Below are 23,234 nucleotides of genomic sequence, written 5' to 3' on the forward strand. Positions count from 1 at the left end.
GGCTGAGGCAGGAGGATCGCTTGAGTCCAGGAGTTGGAGGTTGCTGTGAGCTGTGATGACACCACTGCACTCTAGCCAGGGTGACAGAGTGAGACTCTGTCTCAAAAAAAAAAAAAAAAAAGAAAAGAAAAGAAAAAGAAAAAAAAAGAAAAAACTCATAAAGCATCAAAAAGAGTGTGCATTAGCTATTACTGTCATCAGAGTTTCAGGGAGGAAGCTGCCCTCCCTTGGGGCAACCTGCCACCCTTACTAGGTTTGTGATCTATTTTTAATAAAAGAAGTTGTTTACTCGCTGCCATGAGCAGGGGCAGATGCAGAAAAGAGTTGCTGAGAAAGGGACCGAATAAAAGCCACTGGATCTTATGAGGGAGAAAGTGTGGTTGGCCGGGCCAGTCAGGACAAGAAGCCAGCCAGGAGCCTGGCTCCAGAAACCACCTCTGTGCCCTGTTCCCTGCCCAGGATAGCTTCTGGATCCAGGGGTCTACATGCCTGAAAATGCAGCCCCCTTGTGGGAGGGTGGGGCCTGACAGGCTCCTCCCCCCCGTGGGGAGCACTGACTGGCCTTTGTCCTTTAGGGCTGTGGCTCTGGGACCACTTCCCCTTTCCTCACTCTGAAGCCAGGAGCCAGCCTGCTCAGTCCTCGGGAAAGGTGGGAGCAGATTCCAGGAGGACCTAGCCCATCTGTGTTCCCAAGTTAGGGTGGCCGAGTGTGCCAGCCGGAGCCCTCCGTCCCTGCATCGGGGGTGGCTGAGGATCACCTGGAGGCCTGCAGGATGGAGGGGGCGAGTGAGGAGAAGCTGGCATCTGTGTCCAACCTGGTGACTGTGTTTGAGAACAGCAGGTATGGGGTGGCTAGGGTGGGAAGGGTCACCATGGTGGGCTGGCAGCCTCCCCCACCCCCACTGCCCACCCCGGCCCCTCTGGCAGCTCAGACCTTCCCTGCCTGCAGGCTGAGGCACGGGGCCAGGGCCCCCTTGGGCCCCACAGTGAGCTGTCCCCTCCCTGGCCCTGCCCTGGATGCCACTCCCTGTCTGGGCAGCACCCACAACCCTTGGTCCTGGGTTCCTTGGAGCATAGGAGAGTGTCACTGGGGCACCGGGAGCTGGGCAGGGTGAGAGTACCAGCATGCGTTGGGGAGTGCAGACATGTGCGGCTCTGAGTAAGCATGGGCACATCAGATGCAGTGCTGGGCTGCAGTCTCCACCCAGTGCCCCCAGCACCTGGAGGAAAGAGTAGCTAATACTTACCAAGCATTTACAGTAGGATAACCATATCATTTATCACTTAAAGAGGATGTGGTTCAAAGTGAAAGTGAATGCCAAGAAAATTGGGTGAGTAGGGGACAGCAGGTAAAGCTGGGACTGTATCAGGCAAACCCAGATGCGTGGTCAGCTCTAAGTTCACTTCATTACTTATTTCATTTAATCATTCAAACACTGAACGGGGGTAGGTTCTATCCCCATCTTACAGATGAGGAAATGGAGACAGAGAGATAAAGATGCCAAGTGCTGTAAGTTCATGTGCTTTGAGGCAGCGTTGGGGCTTTTGTCTGAAGGGAAAAGGCTGGACCAGATGTGTGGAGGCCGCCGGGGGCCCTGGCAGGTGTGAGTGTGTGTGTGCACGTGTGCAACAATAACCCACACGGCGGGCATTGCTTAAGCCCAGGAGCCCAGGGCTGTGTTAGGGACGGTGTGTAGGGTTCTCTGGACGTAGGCTCTGAGATAGAGATTTGCCTCGGGAGGTTTATTGGTGAGAGCTTTTGGGGACAACAGCTGTGCGGGTGCATGAAGCAGGGCTGGGCAGAGGCCTCAGCCTGTCCCAGGGAGCTCTGGAGCCGAGGTGTCCCTTAGTTGTTTGAACAGAGGCGAAGAGCTGGATGTTTGTACCTCCATGTGGACTCATCATTAGACTTTGGGCAAGTTGATTCTCTTCCAGGGAGAGCAATTTCCAGAGAGGAACTCAGCCAATAACCTTCGACCCATTAGCCACCAACACTATTATACCAGCAGCGGGGGGAGGGGCAGAGTGCCTCTGTCCTGAAAAGGGATGTGGGCAGCACTGCCCAGCATCCTGTAGGGGCTGTAGAGGATGCAGGCGAAGGATTTCTGTCTGTGGATGCTAAGCTCGTGGGATAACCATTGATGCAAAGTCACGGGCAATGGGTGTCCTTGGAAAGGCCCAGATGCTGTGGTTTTCTTTTTTTTTTTTTTTTTGAGACAGAGTCTCGCTCTGTTGCCTGGGTTGGAGTGAGTGTCATGGCGTCAGCCTAGCTCACAGCAACCTCAAACTCCTGGGCTTAAGGGATCCTACTGCCTCAGCCTCCCGAGTAGCTGGGACTACAGGCATGTGCCACCATGCCCGGCTAATTTTTGTATATATATTTTTAGTTGGCCAGATCATTTCTTTCTATTTTTAGTAGAGACGGGGTCTCACTCTTGCTCAGGCTGGTCTCGAACTCCTGACCTCGAGCGATCCACCCGCCTCGGCCTCCCAGAGTGCTAGGATTACAGGCGTGAGCCACCACGCCTGGCCCCAGATGCTGTGTTGAAGGCACTTAGGACAGACAAAGCCTCCGGTGCCCTTCGAGGTGAAGGTGGTAGAGATGTGCACCTAGAAGGACAGTTCAACTTCCTGAGCTGGGTGACTTTACCCTGCCTCTCCCAAGGTCTTGGCCAAGCTTGTCCTATTCAGCACCGAGGACAGCTCTCAGGTGCTGCCTTCCTGACCCACCATCCCCCTGGGTGTGGGGCAGTGGCACCCCCTCATTCAGCACGCAAGGCAAGGAGTAGGCGCACTCTGGTGGAGGCCCTGGGCATGCTGTGCTCTGTCCAGGCAACGCCCCCGGCGGGACTGGGCAACCCCTCGACCACAGTGAGGTCAGAGCGAGTGTTGTCGGGAGAGTGAGAGCCACCCCTTATGGAATGGGGAGCCCCATGACAGCTGCCTTGGCCTGGGCTTCCTTGTGAGGTCTCCAGGAGCTTAGCTGATCTGAAACTGGGGGGCGATGAGGAAACAGAAGCTGGCCTGGGGCACTGAGGGAGAAATGCAGAAGCTGAAGCCAAATGTAGAACAAGAAGTGTGAGATCAGCTGTTCCTGTGAGCTGCAGTCCTGTGGGCTGAGGAACTGAGGACTGGGGTGCTGGGGGGGGGGGGGCGGTGGGAGAGCCTGGAAGTAGCAGCCCAGCACTGTGTCTCTTTCTGCCACGAACCGACTGTGTGACTCGGGGCAAGTCACTTTGACCTTCTGGACCCGTTTCTCCTGCGCTCAGATGGAGGTGGATAGTCTAGCGGAAGGCTCAGGAGCTGGTTTGATTAGAATCCCACCTCTGCCACTTCTAAGCTGCAAGTGCCTTGTCCTCTCTGTATCTCAGTTTCCTTGGCTGCAAAATGGGGGTAGCAGAAACCTTTCTCATTGAGTCTGGAGATTTTGTACCTGGCCAGCTCTCTGTTTCCCAGCCTGTCTTTCTCATGAGGATGCCTGTCCCACACTGTCACCACACGCCTTTCCACACCAGCCCAAATCGTTGGATATATTCAGTGAGGGTGGCCTCTGTTACCTAAAGAATTCAACAGGCTTGCAGACCCAGTACACAGGGTGACAAAGCTGCCCTATAAAGGCCCCTCCCCGGGAGAACAAGGCATCTGCTCCCGAGCTGGCTTATTCTCCTGCTGGAGGTGTGGCAAGAGTGGCTCCTGCTGAAAAGCCCCGGCTTTAGCAGCTCTGCTCTCGCTTTAGATTGTCCTGCGGCTCCCACCTTCCCTCAACATAGTGGTTACTGATGCAGAAACTAAATCAGGGGTGAGGTCCAAAGGTGAGGGTGATCTGGAAGGAGCCACTTGTGGAGCCACTTGTGCTGGAGGGGCTCCTGGAAGGGTCTGCATTTTAAACAGGGAAGTATGCAGTTCCCTAGAGAATAAAATACAGTCCCTGCTGACTCATTTTGAAGACTGGAGTGCCCTCCACAAAAGGCGCTGGGAAAGAAGTAGAAGTCTTGCTTAGCAAGTTCCTGCCGAGAGCGGGCTCTCAAGGGCCCCTGCACGCGAGGTATTCACATCAATCACCCCAAATCCCCGCCGGGACGTGCTGCTATTCTCCCCGTTCTCCAGACAGGAAACGCAAAGATCTGTTCTGTTCTCAGGACCCCGGGGGCAGTGCCCAAAGCCCACAGGCCTCCCCAGTCCCCAGGGCCATGGGAGAAGGTGGACGTTGGGGAGGCCCTGGAGCCCGGGCCCAGGACGGTCAGCAGGAGGTACCTGAGCTCCCTGAAGAACAAGCTGTCCAGCGGGGCCTGGAGGAAATCTTGCCACCCTGGGACCTGCCCCGCGCCAGGGACACAGGTGCCTGAGGGCTGGGGCAGAAGTGGGGAGCTGGCAGGGGCGGGGGGAGGGTGCTTCCCACCGATCTCTCCGCACATTCTCCTCCCCCCAGAGCCGGCACTTCCCCAGGTGGGGCCTGTGTGGCCAGAGATCAGCTGGGAGCGAGATTCTCCCCACTGAGGGCATTTGATTAACCGACTGTGGCTGTGTCCCCTGCGCTTTGCTTCACGGGTCCCTCGCTGTAGCAGTTGTTTAGGCAAAGACATCTCAGACGGCCTCAACCTCAGACGGCCTAAGGAACTTGTTCAAGGCCACATGGCTTGGGACAGTCTCCATCTTGTGAACCTGTACCCTTCCCTCTTGTGGCCTCAGTTTACTCACTGGAGGAGGGCACACTCCCCAACCAGACACAGAGGTCTGAGTGCCAGTTCTCATGCCCGTAGAGCTTGGTCTGAATCTGGGCAATTCCCCTCCCTTCTGTGGGTCTCAGTTTCCTCGTCTGTAGAGTTCAAGGGCCAGGATGCAAGATACTGTGCACCCCGGATCCAGGCTCCCTCGGGCCACACCCCGGCTCCTCTGCTTACTGACTGTGACTTTGGGCAAGTCACTTTAACCTCTTTGTGCCTCAGTTTCCTCATTTGTAAAGTGGGATAGTGATCGTCGTAGTGTGTTCTCTTTATCAATCACTACATAACAAACCACCCAAACACAGTGGCTGGTGCAGCAATTTACCGTTTCTCACAGTTTTGTGGGTTCGCTGGGACGCTGCTGGAGGGTCTTTCTGTTGGTCTCGCTGGAGTCTGTGTTAGTCAGCCAGGGCTGCCGTCACGAGACTCCACACAGTGAGTGGCTTAGATGGAAATGTGTTGTCTGACAGTTCTGGAGGCTGCAAGTCCAAGAGCAAGGTGCTGGCAGGTTTGGTTTCCGGGGAGGTCTTCGCTCTTGGCTTGCAGACAATCGCCTTCTCACTGTGTCCTTACTTGGCCTTTTTTCTGTGCACGCACCTCCCTGCTGTCTCTTCTTCTTCCAAGGTTACCAATCTGATCAGTTTAGGGCCCCCACCTTCATGACCTCACTTAACCTCAATTACCTCCTTAAAGGGCCAATCTCCAAATACAGTTACCCTGGGGGTTAGGGCATCCATATATGAACTTAGTAGGGGAGACACAATTCAGTCCCTAACAGGGTCTCTCACATAGCTGCAGTCAGATGGTGGCTGGGGCTGGAATGCCCAAGATAGCTCAACTTACGAGCCTGGTGCTGGGCAGGGACAGTCAGGAGGCTGGGCTCAGCATGGGGGCTGGCGTGGCTGGGTCCCTGGCGCTCTCTCTACGTGGTCTCCAGCCCTCTGCTCTGCACGTACCCTGTCCATGAGTCTCTTTCTCAGAGCAGCCAGACTTCTTGATGTGATGGTTCATAGCTCCTAAGAGAGCACAGGGGAGACTTCCAGGCCTCTTCAGACTTAGGCCCAGGGCTGGTGCAGCCTCGCTCTGCCCCGTGCTCTGCAAAAGCCAAACCAGGGCCAGCCGGGTGCACTGCGGGGGGCGTGAATACCAAGAGGTGTGCTTCACCGGGCATATTTGGAGACTGAGCCAAGGTCCCCACCAGGAGACCAAAGGTGTCCCTCCCTTCTTTTCCTTCTCTCCCCCCAACCCCCCAGCAGGAGCCCGAGGAGAAGAGGATCGTGCAGGAGCTGCTGGAGACAGAGCAGGCCTATGTGGCCCGCCTGCACCTGCTGGACCAGGCCAGTGGCGAGGGCACCCCGCCAAGCCACGGCACTGGCTCTCCTCACCCGCCCGGCTCTGCCTTCCCACCCCCTCACCAGAGCTGGGCTCGGACCCCTGGCTTTGCCTCTAGGAAGCCTTAGCCCTTTAGCTGGGGTTGGGGTGGAATGGGATGTAGCCTATGGCACCGCGCCCCCTGGTGCCCAGCACAGCCCCACGCACAGCTGCGCACGCACCAGCCAGAGGCCCCTGAATCCCCTCTGTCCCTCCAGTGCCCAACACCCACGACATCAGCTCACCCTTCACACCTTCTTAGGCGTAGAGTGTTAACCACTGAGCACCAGCGCAGGGAGCCTCAGCCCGGTGAAGCCCAAGAGCGCCACAGAGCCAGGATGGGCCCATTTCTGGCATTCATTAGCTGCCGGCGTTCAGCCCGGTCCCTGCAGCTCTGGGCCTTGGTTTGCCGATCTGTGAAGTGGCCGGGATACAATCTTCCTGGCCTGTCTTCCTGGGTTGTTAGGAGGATGCTGGGAGATGAGGGAGGTGAAAGCACTCACTCAGCTGGGGGGCGGCGGTCCCTCAATTCCCCCGGGCTGGCTGTGGGTGGCCCTCGAGTGACTGGCGGTGGCGGCTGCAGGTGTTCTTCCAGGAGCTGCTGAAGACGGCCCGCAGCAGCAAGGCCGTCCCCGAAGACGTGGTCAGGATCATCTTCTCCAACATCTCCTCCATCTACCAGTTCCACGCACAGTTCTTCCTCCCAGAGCTGCAGCGGCGCCTGGACGACTGGTGAGGTCCCCCAGGAGCTCCGGAGGCCCCGACGGCAGGCCTGGGCCGCTGGGTCGGGGAGCCCCAGGGCACTGGTTCAGCCGGCTAGGCCCATGCCCTTGCTGAGTGGCCGCGACAGTCTGCTCCTCTGGGCTTGGTCCCTCTGCACAGCCAGGGGCTTGGATGACTGACCCCCAGAGGCCGTGCGCGCACGCGCGCGTGAGTGCGTGCACGCGCATGTGTGTGCGTGCACGTGCACGTGTGTGTACGCGCGTGTGTGCGCGTGTGTGCGCGTGTGTGCGTGTGTGCGTATGTGCGTGCACGCGCATGTGTGTGCGCACGCGTGCACGTGTGTGTATACACACGTGTGTGCGTGTGTGTGTGTGCACGCGCACCCTTGCCTGTGTGACTGCTCCCTGGGGCAGGGGTGGGGCAGGGCCTCGCTAGGCCAGCGACTTAGGAGGCAGTGGCAATGGCCAGCGCTGGGGGCTTCCCCCATGCCGGCTGCGGGCCGGGCACGTACTGACTCACTCCCTCTTCACACCAGCGTGCTGGGTGCTGATGGCATCGTGGTTTTGCCAAAAACCTCTTCGTTTTCAGAGATGACCACTAAAGTATTCAGTGGTGAAATTACTTGCTTTCTACATTTTGCCAAAGAAGTGCCATGATGTCTGGGATGTCTTTTACAAATCTTTGGCAAAGAGGAGTGTTAGTAATTGTTAAACCTAGTGACGGAGTAATTGCTTACAATTTTTTAATAATAAAATGTTTTGTAAAAAAAGAATAACACCATAAGATTGCCCCCCATCATTCCAGTTTTTTAGATGAGAAAATTGGGGGGCAGAGAGGCTAACTGACTTTCCCAGGAACACACAGCAGGGCAGCCGCCACCAGTGGGAATCAGAGTCAGGCAGCCCAGCTCCGGCGTCCCGGCTCCTCCCTGCCCGCTGCAACCGTCCCTCGGTGCAGTGACCTTTGGGCCCACCCCAGGGGGACCCTGGATAAGCTCTTACACCTCTGAGACTCCATTTCCTTATCTTTAAGATGAGCTAACGACAGTCCCAACCTGCAGAGTTGTGAGAATTAAATGAAATGAGGCATGCAGTGTCTTGGGCAACGCTGGGCTGGGCGTGTGGTCCCCATTATTGTCACGTAATTAAATGTCAAGTATTAAGAGTTACTAAACGGCTGTTGTGGGCCCAGCACCGTATTGGGCCTTGTGGGAGAAGCCAATCAGTGGACCAGAATGGCCTCTGCCTTGCGGAGCTCACGGTCTAAGAGGGGTGAGCATACACATGAGGGTGACATCCCTCAGAGATGCAGTGGAAATGCCTTTTTGGGGGGTTCAGGGAGACTGGCCTGACCTGGCCCTGCCTAGAGTCAGCAGAGGGCGTCACAGGCCGAGGGCAATCCCAGGGGCCCCTCCTGCAGGACGGCCACCCCGCGCATCGGCGACGTGATCCAGAAGCTGGCCCCGTTCCTGAAGATGTACAGTGAGTATGTCAAGAACTTCGAGCGAGCTGCTGAGCTGCTGGCCACCTGGACCGAGAAGTCTCCCGCCTTCCAGGAGGTTATCACACGCATCCAGGTGAGCTTGGGGGAGGGCCAGAACCTGCCCTGCCACCGCCAGTGTGCGGGGGCTCAGTTTCCCTGGGTGATTTGGGGCATCTCCCAGGCTCAGCTGCTTCCACGGGCCCCAGTCCCCACCCGCCCCGCCCATTCCCCTGACCCTCCCCTGCCCACTCCCACGCTCCCCCTGCCGCTCCCCCACCCCTCCCCAAGAGCAGCGAGGCTTCGGGCAGCCTGACCCTGCAGCACCACATGCTGGAGCCCGTGCAGAGGATCCCGCGCTACGAGCTGCTGCTCAAGGAGTATGTCCAGAAGCTGCCGGCCCAGGCCCCAGACCGGGCTGATGCCCAGAGTGAGGACACCCCCCGGGCGTCCAGGGGGCTGGGGAGGCCTGAATCATTCCCATATGTTTGTTGAGCTCCTGCACAAATGGTCATGAAGACCATCCGTCGCCAACACTGATCGTTGGTACTTTGTAGACATTATCCACACCATTAACCATTTTTTATAGATGAGGACTCTAAGACCCAGAGAGGTTTAGTGGCTTGCTCAAAGTCACACAGCCAGAAAAAAGAGTAGCGCTGGGATCTGAACTCATGCCTGTGTGACGCCAGAGCCCATGCTCCTTCCACTACACCCTCTGGTTCTGTCTCGGGGTGGGGAACAGCGAGAACCCCCGAAGCCAAACGCCGAGTCGCCGCCTTTCAGCGGCTTCCAGTCTCTCCGCCCTGGGGCCCACCATCCAGACACCCCCTGTGCCGGGCTGCTCCTGGGGGCTGTTGTGGCAGGTCCTGAGGCCCCTTGTTGAGCCTCAAGGGCCTCCTGCCCCAGCCACCGGTTCCCGGTCTTCGGGGGCTGACTCTGGCCCTGCCCGTCTTCAGAAGCCCTGGACGTGATCTTCTCGGCAGCCCAGCACTCCAACGCCGCCATCACTGAGATGGTGAGCAGCCACCTCCCTGCGGCCCTGTCCCCTCCTCCCAGCAGGTCTCAGCCTCCCCACGCACACCCTGGTGGCCGTACGCACTCGTCCCCTTGCCCCGCCCAGGACACCTGTCCCGCTGCTGTCCTGCTCTCACACTCCCGTCCCCTTCCCTGCAAGGCAAAGCTTCCAGGCAGGTGAGCCCTGCCCGGCTGGGCTCAGGGCGCACACCCGTCCCCAGGAGCGGCTGCAGGACCTGTGGGAGGTGTACCAGCGCCTGGGCCTGGAAGACGACATAGTGGACCCCTCCAACACCCTGCTCCGCGAGGGCCCGGTCCTTAAGATCTCCTTCCGCCGGAACGACCCCATGGAGCGCTACCTTTTCTTGGTAAGGGGTGCGGGGAGCCCCATGCCACACTAAGGAGGGAAGTCCCTGGACCATTCTGGCCCTGCTTATGCCCGTTGGGCCTCCATCTGGCACTGCAGGGGGGACAGGGAAGAGCCTGCTTCTCTGTCTTTCTCTGCTTCGGCGCCCAGGTGACTCTGGACAAGTCACATGCTGCCTCCAAGCCGCAGGGATCTCCAACCCACGGGTTTCCTAGACATGCCCTAGGAAGTGACAGAGTCAGAATTTGAACCCAGTCTGGCTCCAAAGCCTGTGGCATTAATCTGTGCTCTAGAGGGTGCACAGCAGAAGGGAATAGGGTTAGCTTCTAGGAAGAACTGCCCTGGGTTTGCACTGAAGAGGCCAGGGTACCCCCTGAGCTCTGGAAAGGTGGTCCTGCCTGGAGGTGCGGGTGAGGGAGGTACAGCCTCCTGTGAACCCCGGCACTCCGCGCCCCTGTGAGAGAGGCCTTACAGGTTTGGAGATCTGCTGTAGTCCCTTGATGCCCACAGGGAGGGTGTCCCTTCAGGGACTGTCCCAATGGGATTGGGGGCCAGGCAACCCCTTCCTCATCACCTGTGACATCCTGTGAGTTGCCCAGAGTATGGCTAGAGGGGCGGGGGAGTCTAGGGTGTTCGGCCCACTCTCGGGGAAGCCCCACCTGCCATCCTGCCCTGCCCGCACGCTCACGTCTGCGTCTCCCGCAGTTCAACAACATGCTGCTCTACTGTGTGCCCAGGGTCATCCAGGTGGGCGCCCACTTCCAGGTGAGGACCCGCATCGACGTGGCCGGGATGAAGGTGAGAGGCCCCCCACCCATGCCGGGCTCCGTCCTGAGGGTGGGACCGAGCATGGGAGGTGGCAGGAGGGGTCCACCGGGGTTCTCACTTGGAGAACCGAAGCCCGGCAGGTGCCAGGCAAATGCGGAGCGGGACAGTTTGGGCTTAGAGCTCTCGCACCCAGGCTCCAGCCCTCCCCAGCTTCCCGTGGGCCGGCCCAGTTTCGGGGCCGTGCACAGCCCCGCCTGGCCTCTCTCTGCTTTCCCTACTGTCTACACCGCTGCTCCCAAAACGTTATCCCCTGGGCATCCTGTTAAAGCGCAGGTTCTGAGTCAGTAGCCTGGGCGGGGCCTGGGACCCGGCATTCTGCCCAGCCCCGGGTGATGCCCACCCTGCAGTGCACGGACCACATTTTGAGAGAGAAAGGTCTGCGTTGTCAGTCAGCTGCTGGCTCGTGTGTGTCGCCGTCCCGAGACGACTGCAAATGAGCAGGGGCAGCGGCGGCCACAGCAGTGCCAGTGACCGGGCGTCCCGGGGGCCTCAGCCTCCCGTCACGTCAGACCCTCGCGGCAGCCCTGTGACATAGGGGCCGTTATTATTCCCCAGATTTTTTGTTTTTATCTTTTAAAAATAACTTTAATTTTATCACTTAAAAATATAGATAATACACATTCTAAAATCAAACAATGTGAAAAATATATACAATGAAAATTCTCCCCCCTGCTCTACCCTGAAGGCAGCCCTGCTGCTCGGGAGGCCAGAGCGAGTCTTCGCATATGCAGATGAGTAGCGCGGTGTGGCTTGCTCACCTTACCCCGTGAGCAGTGGGGTACCCCGTGCACTGTTCTGCACTTTGCTTTTTATTTTTTTAATTATTTTTAATTTTTTTTGAGACAGAGTCACTCTGTTGCCTGGGCTAGGGTGCTGTGGCATCATCATAGCTCACAGCAACCTCAGACTCCTGGGCTCAAGCGATCCTCCCACCTCAGCCTCCTGAGTAGCTGGGACTACAGGTGTGCATCACCACGCCTGGCTAATTTTTCTGTTTTTAGTAGAGATGGGGTCTCAAACTCCTGGCCTCAAGCAATCTTGCCTTGGCCTCCCAAAGTGCTAGGAATTACAGGTGTGAGCCACCGTGCCCAGCCTGGACTTTGCTTTTTAAACTAACTAGAGTTGTGCAGGCTCCTATGTTTGGAGTCGTTGGTGAGTGAGACTGAGAAAGGCAGGTTTATGAGGCTGCAGATGGAGAAATGAAGACAAGTAGCCCTGTCAAAGGACGTCAGGGACCCAGGCATAGGAAAAGAGGCGGAGATTGACAGATGGAAAAGCCAAGAAATAGACAGACCAAAACAAAGTCACAAAGAGAAAAGAGAGACGAGCCTGAGACGAGCCTGAGGGTGTCAGGTGCATAGGGTGTGTGGTGAGGGCTCATGAGCCCTGGTGCATGCCGTCCAGCCAGCGTGTCTGACACTCCAGTGGCCACACAGCACCCTCTCCTGGATGGCACGGGCTTGGCAGGTACACAGTGGTTGACCTGCCCGGGTCTGTGCAGGAACCATTTTCTTAGTTTAAGGTTTGGAGGCAGGTCTGGCCTTCAACCACCATGATGGGTCCCGCTGGCCTGTGATCCCCAGCCTCCTCCTTCCTGGGTGTCAAGGAGGCCTAGTTTGCAGCAGCTGATTCTCCTTAAGGTCTGAACTGGTCTTAATGTTTTGCCATCCTGCACAGGGGCAGTTTGGGAAGAGGAAAGGGGAACAGGCCCACATACCCAGGAGCTCCATGTACAGCTGTACAGGTTGTGCACTGCACAAGGATCCCTCATCTAAGAGGGTGCCATCTACAGCAGACTGTAGATTAGCATTATCATAGATTGTATATTTGTAGTTAGAATTGTCCGGCAGATGGCAGTCAAATGTCTTGTTCCAACAAAATCTGGATATTATGCCAGTTTGCCAACAGATGTCAGTAAAGTGTTTTGAGGAAAGGTGTCCTCTTCTGATTAGCACAAAGGCACTGTATGGACTAGCAGGGGACTGAATTGGCTCAGACCTGAGGAAAGTGGTTGAGACTTGGCATGGCAGGGCATGGGAACTGTCCTCTTAAAACCTAATGGGGAGCTGGAGGCCTCTGTGGGAACATCTGGGGGCATCTTGGACCCTCAGGTCAGGAGATGCCCCCAGTTCCCCCTTTTCTATCAAAAGCATCCTATTTCTTCCTACTCTGGACTGCAGACCTGGGATTTCTTCCTTCTTCTCCCTCTCCCTCTCCCAACCCAATTATTTTAGAAACCTCTCCTCTCTCCAGGCCTTCGCAGGAGCCAGGCCCTGGGCAGGCCTGGACCATTTATGGTATCGCTTCCTAACTGGCCTTTGTGCTGCGGGTTTGTCCCTTTTGCCCAGATCCAGCCCTGACCCCTTGTGCACAGCTGCTGGGGTGGCTTTCCCCAGACACCCCTTGCCCCATGACCTCCTTCATTTATAAACCCGAGAATTCTCCCCAAGGCTGAGAGTATTGAGTCCAAATCTCATCAGACCCCTGTTAGAGGGAAAGACTGGCCTGTGCAGCCGTCGTCCGGGCCGTGCCTAGGAAGGGCCTGCTCACACTTAGTGCTCTCTGGGTGTGGTGGGCTGCCCCGACAGTGTGCAAAGCCCTGGCCGCCACGTGGCAGGGAGGCCGCAGAGGAGCTCCAGTGTCAGCTGGATTCAAGGGCAGCACAGTTCCCTCGTTCAGAGACTCTTGGGCTCTAGGTCTGTGCCTCAGTTTCCCTTAGTGAAGCCCTCTCCACGCTGCCTGCCACAGGTCTGTGCTCACGGGACTCTGGGGGTGGGATGAAAATAGATGTTCTTCCACCTTACCCTCAGGGGCTGAAAACCTGAGTTGCAATCCTTATTCTGCCCCTTAGGTACTGTGTGACTTCAGGCAGGTCTTTTGCCCTCTCTGAGCCTCCATTTCCTCATCTCCTAAATGAGGATGGTAATATCTACTTCCCAAGATTGCTGGGAAGATTATTTTCTTAACTTTTTAGTATGGACATTTTTTAAGCCAAGAAAATGGTACCATGAACCCTCGCATACTCATCCAGTTTTGAAATCCAGTTTCCATTTTGGTGAATCCACTGTCAGGAACTGTCACCTCCACCTCACACTGGGCCAGCTTAGCTGCTGTTAAAATCCCAGGAGCCGGAAGTCTCGTTTGCCCAGAGCGAGGCCCAGTGGCAGGCGCACTCTTCTGGCTCAACAGGATCCGGGCGGTGGTGAGCGAGCTCCCATCCCTGTCCCTCAAATCTGAATTGTCCCTTGGGCACAATCCACCTCCGTCCACTCCACAGTGCTGTGCCTGAAAAGGGGCATGACAAGCCTGGGCTGGTGGCCTTCCTCCCTCCTCTTGCAGGTGCGGGAGCTGACTGATGCCGAGTTCCCCAACTCCTTCCTGGTGTCCGGGAAGCAGCGCACCCTGGAGCTGCAAGCCCGGTAAAGGACTGGGGCCCGGCCGGGCGGGGAGCTGGGAAGGGCCTCTGTCCTCAACACCTGTGTTCACTTTCCGAGCAGGTCCCAGGAGGAAATGATTTCCTGGATACAGGTACAGGAACGCTCCGAGGCACCTAGGATCCCGACCCCAGCCTGCTCAGGCTGCCCGGGAGGGAGGGGTGTGTCCCTGTGCACCCGAGCGTACGCGTGCATGTGCCTGCGTGTGCACACGTCCATATCCGGGCGTGCCCAGCTGCTCCCTGCTCTTCCTAGGGAGTTGCCCTGTGGTAGTCTGGAGTCAGACCTGGGTGCAAATCTTGCCTCTCACTGCCTAGCTGGGCAGCCTGCAGCAGGTCACTTAATCTCTCTGAGCCTCCATTTTTACATCTGTAATCTGAGTCTATTATTAATAGTTTCTCCTCCCTTGAGTCTGCCCACGTGTGCTTAGAACCCAGTGCCGGGCAAGCAGTAGGCTTTCAGCAATGTGTGGAAGGTGTGGATGGACGGACAGATGAGCTACCCTCCCTCCCACCGCCCAAGCCCTCAACCCTCCCCGCTCCTCCACCCCAGGCCTGCCAAGCAGCCATCGAACACATCGAGAAGCGGAATGAAACCTTCAAGGCCGCGGGCCAGGGGCCCGAGGGAGACCCCCAGGAGCAGGAGGTAAAGGGAGTCTTTCACATCTTTTGCTGGGGCCTCCAGCCCAACAGTGTTTTCTCCCCAGACCTGCTTGGAGGGACAGAGAGTGTCACCCACCCGGAGTAATTTTAAGGGACCAGAGAAAGCCCTCCCATCCCAACATGACCCTACTCAGTGCCAAAGCTTTCCCCGAACCTCTATATGCAGCTATCACGGGGAAGGGTTTCATATCTTTATAAGCTCTGGCTGCAGGGTTTTGGGTTTGAAAGTATCTGAGATATGTAAGACTAAGGAGGGGGGCCAGGTGTGGTGACTCATGCCTGTAACCGTAGCACTTTGGGAGGCCAAGGTGGGAGAATTGCTTGAGGCCCAGAGGCGTTTAAGACTAGCCTGGGCAACATAGTGAGACCCCATCTCTACAAAAAAATATAAAAATAATCCAGGTGAGGCCAGGCGCCATGGCTCATGCCTGTAATCCTAGCACTCTGGGAGGCTGAGGAGGGAGGATTGCTCGAGGTCAGGAGTTAGAGACCAGCCTCAGCAAGAGCGAGACCCCGTCTCTACTAAAAATAGAAAGACATGATCTGGACAGCTAAAAATATATATAGAAAAAAATTAGCCGGGCATGGTGGCGCATGCCTGTAGTCCCAGCTACTTGGGAGGCTGAGGCAGAAGAATTGCTTGAACCCAGGAGTTTGAGGTTGCTGTGAGCTAGGCTGACACCACGGCACTCCAGCCTGGGTGGCAGAGCAAGACCCCATCTCTTAAAAAAAAGAAAAAAAAAAAAGATGAAGGGAGCATGGGAGGTGGGGGCAGAGGTTAGGGAGAATGTCTGATTTGACTTCATATTTGAGCTCTGAACTCTGGCTTGCTGGGACACTTGGCTGAGTCACTTGACCTGTAGGCCTCAGTTTTCTCACCTGTAAGATGGGAATGACAGTAACTAACCTATCATACGGTCTTTATCAGTGTAGTCAGCTTCATGTAGAAGCCCCTGGGGAACACACGACAGAGAACCCCTGCCACAAGCGGGTGGATGGAGGACGCAGGGCTCAGAGCATGAGCAAAAGAAGGGTATGGGGTGCCCACCCCACTCTACTCCCAAATCTACAGCTGAAGTCTGAGGAGCTGGGCCTCCGGGCGCCACTGTGGATCCGGGACAAGATGGTGACCATGTGCATGCGCTGCCAGGAACCCTTCAATGCCCTGACACGCCGGCGCCACCATTGCCGGGCCTGCGGCTACGTGAGTACTTCTGCCCGCACCCTGCCTCCACCTGTCCCACGTTGGCCTCCACCTGTCCCCCCTTGGCCTCCATCTGTCCCACCTAGGCCTCCACCTGTCCCCCCTTGGCCTCCACCTGTCCCACCTTGGCCTCCACCTGTCCCACCTTGGCATCCGCCTGTCCCACCTTGGCCTCCGCCTGTCCCACCTAGGTCTCCACCTGTCCCACCTAGGCCTCCACCTGTCCCACCTTGGCTTCCACCTGTCCCACCTAGGTCTCCACCTGTCCCACCTTGGCCTCCACCTGTCCCACCTAGGTCTCCACTTATCCCACATTGGCCTCCACCTGTCCCACCTAGGCCTCCATCTGTCCCACCTAGGCCTCCACCTGTCCCACCTAGGTCTCCACCTGTCCCACCTTGGCCTCCACCTGTCCCACCTTGGCCTCCACCTGTCCCCCCTTGGCCTCCACCTGTCCCACCTTGGCCTCCACCTGTCCCTCCTTGGCCTCCACCTGTCCCACCTAGGCCTCCACCTGTCCCACCTTGGCCTCCACCTGTCCCTCCTTGGCCTCCACCTGTCCCACCTTGGCCTCCACCTGTCCCTCCTTGGCCTCCACCTGTCCCACCTAGGTCTCCACCTGTCCCACCTTGGCCTCCACCTGTCCCACCTAGGCCTCCACCTGTGCCACCTAGGCCTCCACCTGTCCCACCTAGGCCTCTGCCCTCCCAGCTGAGGCCCTGCACTCTCCCTCCTGGGCAACTCTGCCTACTTCAACCAATGCAACCCAGTAGCACAGCTGTGAAGCAGAGGCTGCTATTTTCCCACTTTACAGATGGAAAAACAAGGCACAAAGAGGTTAAATGACTTAATCAAGACATCCCCCAAAGCTGACCCTATTAATTCACCTGTTTTCTTACCATTTCCCAGGACCCCCAGACCCGGGACTAGGAAATGGTCTCCAGTTCCAGGGTAGGGACATCCAAACCCCGTAGCCCCCTCAGGCCTTGCACCTGCACCTCACCGGCCCCCATGCCCGTTATACACCTACCCACCCACTCTGCCGTCCTCTCTTCTCACCCCGCCTCGGCTAGCCGGCCCCTCCTCTTCTCGGCACATCCTCCGCACCCGGGCACCTGGTGGTTCCGTTGCTAACTCTGCCCACCCGGCTCAGGCCTCAGTTTTCTCCCCTATGCCATGGGGATTATAATACCTACCTCCAGGGTGGGAGTGAGGATTCAACAAGAACCTTCTCTCCCTTCCCTCCTTCCCTGTCCTTCTCCTCCTTCCCTCGCCCCCCACTAGCTCAGGCAGGGCTCACGCGGCAGGAGTGAGCCCCCAGCTCACTGAGGAAGCGGCATGCCCTCTCCACTTCTCCCTCTTACCAGCACAGTGCTGGTTATCAGAGGCAGATCTCGCTCTGCTTTATAAGCATCTGCTGTACCCGGGCTGTTCTCTGTTGACACCATGGCCCCTCCCTTTCCTCTGCAAACAGAGAAGCCCTTTGCAACCCTAGTCTTTAATGACCTCCAGGGGGCAGGAGGAGTCCAGCTGGACAGGTTGGGGCCAGTTAGGGAGGTGTCCCCAAAAGTAAGTTCCCGGGAGACAGAGGACACACCCACATTCAGGTGTTAGCGAAGAGTTAGGTCCCAAAGCCAAATAGAAAGGATCTGGTGACGTCCTTGGTGATGCACCTCTGTAAATGGGAGTTCAACTGATTCGCACTTGTGACTTTGCAAGTAGTTCCTAAAAAATTAGTTAAAGTAGCAAAGAAATTCAAAGAGGCACAAAAAAATAACGACACCCATGTACCTGCCTTCCAACTTAAGCTATAAAATACTCTGGCAACTCAATGAAATGTATGAGCCCTGCTTGGACTCTGGATGGGGGAGAAAAAGCTACCAAGGTCGTTCTGGGGACCCTTGGGGGAAATGTGATTATGAGCCACATGTAGATAATATTGCATGAGTGTTAAATTTCCTGAGTGTGACCCTGACACGTGGACAGGGAGAAGAGCCCCCGTGCTCTTAGAAGACACCAGCTACATCTTTAAGGGTGAGATGTCACGATGACTGTAATTTATACTGAAATGGTTCAGAGAAAAAAAATACATCTACAGAGAGATGAAGTGTGGCAAAAATGGCAACAATTGGTGAATTTGGTGGGTGGCATCATTGTATTATTCTTTCAACTTGTCTGTAGGTTTGAAATTTTTCTTTTTTTTTTTTTTTTTTTTTTTGAGACAGAGTCTCACTCTGTTGCCCTGGCTAGAGTGAGTGCCGTGGCGTCAGCCTAGCTCACAGCAACCTCAGACTCCTGGGCTCAAGCGATCCTCCTGCCTCAGCCTCCTGAGTAGCTGGGACTACAGGCATGCGTCACCATGCCCGGCTAATTTTTTCTATATATATTTTAGTTGGCCAGATAATTTATTTCTATTTTTAGTAGAGACGGGGTCTCACTCAGGCTGGTCTCGAACTCCTGACCTGGAGCGATCCACCCGCCTCGGCCTCCCAGAGGGCTAGGATTACAGGCGTGAGCCACCACGCCCGGCCTGTTTGAAATTTTTCAAAATAAAAAGTTGGTGGAGGAGAAAACCAATATTTACCAATTATATTTAAAAATTTAAGTCTCTCAAGAAAAAAATAAAATAAAATACTCCGCCGAGGCAGTGGGTGCGGGTGCGCGGGGCGTGCGAGGCTCCCTCGTCCTGACTGTGGGGCTCCCGAGCCTGTGCAGACTGGGCGCCCGGCGAGCCCGTGAGTCATCCTTTCGGTGGTCCGGGTGCCAGTTTCTGTCTCTCCTGCCTGCCAGACGGGAATCCTGGCCAGGGTGGGGCAGGCCCGGCCTCCTTCTCGGGGCCTCCGAGGCCCCACGTTGTGCTGGGTGCACGACCGGCTCCCCGAGTGCTGGCGCGGCCCGAGAAGTTCCACCCCTTTCTCTTGCCCTCGTTTCCAAGCCCCCATCCTGGATCCTCTGCGGCACCCCAGTCTTCCCCGAAAGTCACATCTTATAGCACCCCGTGACTTTCCGAGCACGATCCGTGGCGGCCCGTGGGGGCTTCTCCGTGGGGCGCTGGAGGTGGGCCCTGCTCCAAGGAGTCCTCGTGGCAGTCTCCTGGCACCTAGCCAGCCTGTCACTGTTACATCAGAACACACCTGGCTCCATGATGGAGCAGAATGCAAAGTCTGCAGGAATCCTGCAGCCAAATTGTGAGATGGTAAAGACACGCCCTGCCTGGAGGGCCTGTCTGCCAGGGAGCTGTGTGGCCCTGGTGGCAGGTGGCTTACCTGGGGGTCGCTGGGAGAGTCAGGCGAGATGGCAGAGGGCAAGCACTTGCGAAAGTGAATCAGACGCTGGGGCCTTTCGAAGGGCTCACGGCTGCCCCCGTGAGAGGGGGACCTGGCGGGGAGGGAAGCTAAGGCCCTGGCAGTGGGGCCAGGGCTCAAGCCCCACCCCCCCGGAGAACCCCAGAGCATGAGCTCCCCCGTGTTGGGCCCTGGCCAACGTGGGGAACAGCCCCGCCCTCGAAGCTCTCTTTGCCCCCCTCCTGCCCCCGGCTGCTCTCATGCCCCCACCTCCCTGGCTAAGGCCCCCATCTCAGGCCCGAGCCCCTCCTGCGTGTGCTCCCGCAGGTGGTGTGTGCCAGGTGCTCCGACTACCGGGCCCAGCTGAAGTACGACGACAACAGGCCCAACCGCGTCTGCTTCTCCTGCTACACCTTTCTCACGGGAAACGTGCTCCCCGAGGACAAGGAGGACAAGAGGCGGGGCATCCTGGAGGTGAGGGCTGCCGTCCCCGCGGTCATCGTTCGTCCTTCCGTTCAGTGAATGTGTGCCCGGTGAGCCCCACGTGCCGGCACTGTGCTGGGTGCCGAGGAACAAGCCTGCCGTGGTCACACCTTCCCTCCGGCTCCCTCCTCCCCTTTCTGCCCACAGACCCCAGCCTCCTCCCCACCCAACCCCTGCCCAGACAGTGCTGGGCCTGTCACCAAACAGTAGCAACTTTTGGCTACAGGCTTCTCCGCCCCTCCTCTGTGTCCCTACCCAGTAATGGCATGGCCCCTCTGGACACTTGCTGCTCATGTCCCCATGCCCTGCCCCAACAGTCCCAGGAGGAGAAGAGAGCTGTTGTCACTGATTCCATTTTACAGATGGGGACACTGAGGCTCCAGGTCAGGTAGATTGGAGACTCCATTCTAACTGGAAGGGACTTCGGGGGCCAGCTGGTCCCATTCCACGGAGACTCAGGCCCAGAGAAGTGACCTGCCCCAGATCACACAGCAACTTAGGGGCCAGCTCTTTGAGCTCAGCCACAGTTGTTCCTTCTCTTGCCCTTGGGGCCTTGCTGAGCCACTCCCCAGCCCCAGGCGCTCCGCTCTGGGGCACCAGCTATGCTCAGCCTTGCATGACAGGCACAGTGTCAACCAGCCCAGCATCGGTGGCCACAACCCGCCGCCCTCATGAAGGCCGGAGGACATCCCACTATCCCGGGAGGTGGGAGGAGGTCCCACTATCCCAGCTGAGATCGGCTCCCAGGTTCAAGTTGGTTTCCTTCCACAGACTCAGCCCCTTGCCAATCCTCCCCGTCCTTCTGGGCCAGTCCCTGACCACCAGGCTACACAGACTGCTCCTGGCGACGGTCGGGCTCGGCCCTTCTCAGCCCCATTCTGTTCCCTGGAGCCCTCGCTGTGGTGACACAGGCTGCTGGGGTGTGACTGCAGCGCTGCCAGTGGCCAGCGGTGTGACCACAGGCACATGGTGGGACCTCTGGGCCTCAGGGACAAACAAGCCCTCCTTGCAGGACTGCTGCAAGGATTAGAAATGGTGACGGTCAGGTCCCACACCAACGTCTGATGCCTGGTGGGTGCTCTGTTCCCTGACAGTCCCTCCTTCTGCTGTTAGAAAGGGTCCTCGGCCGGCCCCGACCGGAGCCTGATGTGCAGCTTCCTGCATCTGGTCGGGGACAAGTGGGGCAAGAGCGGCCCCCGGGGCTGGTGTGTGATCCCTCGGGATGACCCCCTCGTGCTCTATGTCTACGCTGCCCCTCAGGTAAGGCCGCCACCTGCCCTGCCCGGGCCTTGGCCTTCCCACAGGGGGGCCGGGGGGTGAGTATTGTTGGCCCCATATGTCAGATAAGGAAACTGAGGCCCAATGAGGCCATGGTACCCTCGAGTCACAGAGTCAGTGGGTTTCAGAGCTAAGCCCAGACTCTAGGTCACAACTGCTTTGCCCTCAGGGGAGGCCTCCTCTTCCTCAATGTCCTCCCGCCAGCCCACCCCCCTTCATGAAGGTTTGGGATATGAGCAGTGGCATGTGGCCGTGACCTTCACGGTGGCTGTCTGGGCGGTGGGGCTGACTGGGAGGACAGTGGCCCACCACTCTCTCCTACCCCTAGGACATGCGGGCTCACACCTCCATTCCCCTGCTGGGCTACCAGGTGACCGCTGGGCCCCAGGGGGACCCCCGGGTCTTCCAGCTCCAACAGTCAGGCCAGCTCTACACCTTCAAGGCCGAGACCGAGGAGCTGAGGGGCCGCTGGGTGAAGGCCATGGAGCGGGCGGCTGGTGGCTGGAGCCCCGGGGAGCCCCACGACGGGGACCTGTCTGACTGAGCCACAGCCGGCCGCTGCCCTGCCCGCCTCTTCCCACTCAGCCTGGCTCCTGCCTCAGCCTGACCCTGAGCCTCGGTGACCTGCCACCCCAAGCTGTGCTTGCACTAACCAGTTCCAGTCACCTGTGCCCAGACCACGTGCCCTGATTGGGGATTCAGAAAAAATATGAGTCCGTTCCTTTTTGGGAAGGGGACAACCACGTGTCCCAGTTTGCCCGGGGCAGAGGGGGTTTCTGGGCCATGGGACTGTCAGTGCTAAAACCGGGACAGTGCCAGGTAGCCAGGACTGTTGGTCACCCCGGTGTGGTTCTCAGGCAGGACTGCTCATCAGTATCACCGGGGGAGATTTAAAAAATGCTGGTGCAAAACATATACATAAATTAGTTTAAACATTAAAAATTACCAACACCTGTATTGAAATGCCACCAAAGGTTTCTGGTTTAATTTGTCTGGCGTGCGGGAGGCCTATTCTCTAAGTGCCCACACGGATCCACGCGGCCTGGGCTCCCTGGTGAAGAAGAAAGCAAGCAAAGACCAAGGTTTCGGCCCCTGTCCAGTGCCAGGTGTGACAGCGATAATCACAATGAAAAACAAACATCTGGTGGGCTGGGCACTGTGCTAGGTGTTTTCTGTGGATTATCTCCTTTTACACTCCAGAGTTATAATCTCCATTTTCCAGATGCGGACACTGACTCAGAGAGGTTTAGTGACTGGCTCAAGGTCACACAGCTCGTAGATGCCAGAGCCAGGTTTTAGCCCAGTGGGCTGAGGTCAGACCTCTTTCCTCAGGTCCCAGAACAGTAAGCCAGCGGCGGGCGGGTGGGGGGAGGGGGAAAAGGAGAGGAAGAGAAGGAGAAAAATGGGAGAGGTGGGAGGTGGGAGGAGCTCCTCTGTCCCCCCCAACCCCTGCCCCACTTGTGGGTGAGGCTGCATTTTCATAAGAGACCACCAGGGGTGGCAGCGGTCAGCAAGCCACATCCAGTGGCCCCAGCCTGGCCGCACACCCTCAGCTGTTCCCAGCAGACCCAGCCATTTCTGGGGTTCTCAAAGGAGGAAAATTGGAAAGCCACAGGTCTTTGCCCCATTGCAGCTCTAGCAGTTTGCCTGCCTCCAATCTGAGGCCACTTCCCTCCTGTAGGGTGTTTTTTGTTTTTGTTTTTGTTTTTAGATAGAGTTTCACTCTGTCACCCCCTACCCCCACCCCCCCAAGTGCAATGACGTCTTTGTAGCTCACAGCAACCTCAAACTACTGGGCTCAAGAGATCCTCCTGCCTCAGCCTCCCGAGTAGCTGGGACTACAGGCATGTGCCACCATGCCCAGCTAATTTTTCTATTTTTAGTAGAGACACGGTCTCACTCTCACTCCGGCTGGTCTCGAACTTCTGACCTCAAGTGATCCTCCTGCCTCGATCTCCCAGAGTGCTGGGATTACAGGCGTGAGCCATGGAGACTGGCCATGTGGAGTGTTTTAAAAAGCCCAAAAAAACCTCATAGGCAAAATCTCTCAGGACCAGGCTGGCCATGAGTTCATTCCTTCTTTCATTCATTCAACAAATAAGGAGCATCTTCTAGGAGACAGATGCGGTTCCTGTACTGGGGATACAGTAGTGAATGAGACAAAAATTTCTGCCCTCGTGGAGTTTACATCCTCATCGGGGAAACAATCAACAAAATAAGTAGTAAAAGACAGAGCACAGCAGATATGATAGGTGCTGAAATAGGGGGCCCAACCAACTGTACGTTCCTGGTGTGTCAAGTCCCAGGAAACACCTCCACTTCAGGCAAATTGGGACACCTGGTCACCCTGGCAGAAGGATGTCGATGTTTGAAAACAATG

The 23,234-nt window shown here is 57.2% G+C and overlaps 1 protein-coding gene across 1 annotated transcript; it reads left to right on the forward strand.

Moving 5' to 3' along the window:
- The first annotated feature begins 610 nt into the window (after positions 1–610).
- On the forward strand, positions 611–21,822 carry FGD2 (FYVE, RhoGEF and PH domain containing 2). The gene is made up of 16 exons (XM_045541865.1): positions 611–841; positions 4,140–4,338; positions 5,981–6,061; positions 6,679–6,827; positions 8,238–8,394; positions 8,589–8,727; positions 9,257–9,315; positions 9,536–9,682; positions 10,387–10,479; positions 13,849–13,928; positions 14,007–14,037; positions 14,496–14,588; positions 15,678–15,809; positions 19,421–19,567; positions 20,690–20,836; positions 21,183–21,822. The coding sequence occupies exons 1-16, from the start codon at positions 774–776 to the stop codon at positions 21,396–21,398; spliced, it is 1,938 nt and encodes a 645-aa protein (XP_045397821.1). The 5' UTR covers positions 611–773; the 3' UTR covers positions 21,399–21,822.
- The last annotated feature ends 1,412 nt before the right edge of the window (positions 21,823–23,234 follow it).

The sequence above is a fragment of the Lemur catta genome, chromosome 2, assembly GCF_020740605.2.
Source record: "Lemur catta isolate mLemCat1 chromosome 2, mLemCat1.pri, whole genome shotgun sequence".
Classification (NCBI taxonomy): Eukaryota; Metazoa; Chordata; class Mammalia; order Primates; family Lemuridae; genus Lemur; species Lemur catta.

Excerpts from the sequence above, each read along its gene's own strand:
- FGD2 (XM_045541865.1), top strand. The coding sequence starts at position 774 with ATGGAGGGGGCGAGTGAGGAGAAGCTGGCATCTGTGTCCAACCTGGTG. Across the intron at positions 13,929-14,006 it reads ACCCTGGAGCTGCAAGCCCG|GTCCCAGGAGGAAATGATTT; the intron begins GTAAAGGACTGG and ends CTTTCCGAGCAG. Across the intron at positions 15,810-19,420 it reads ATTGCCGGGCCTGCGGCTAC|GTGGTGTGTGCCAGGTGCTC; the intron begins GTGAGTACTTCT and ends GTGCTCCCGCAG.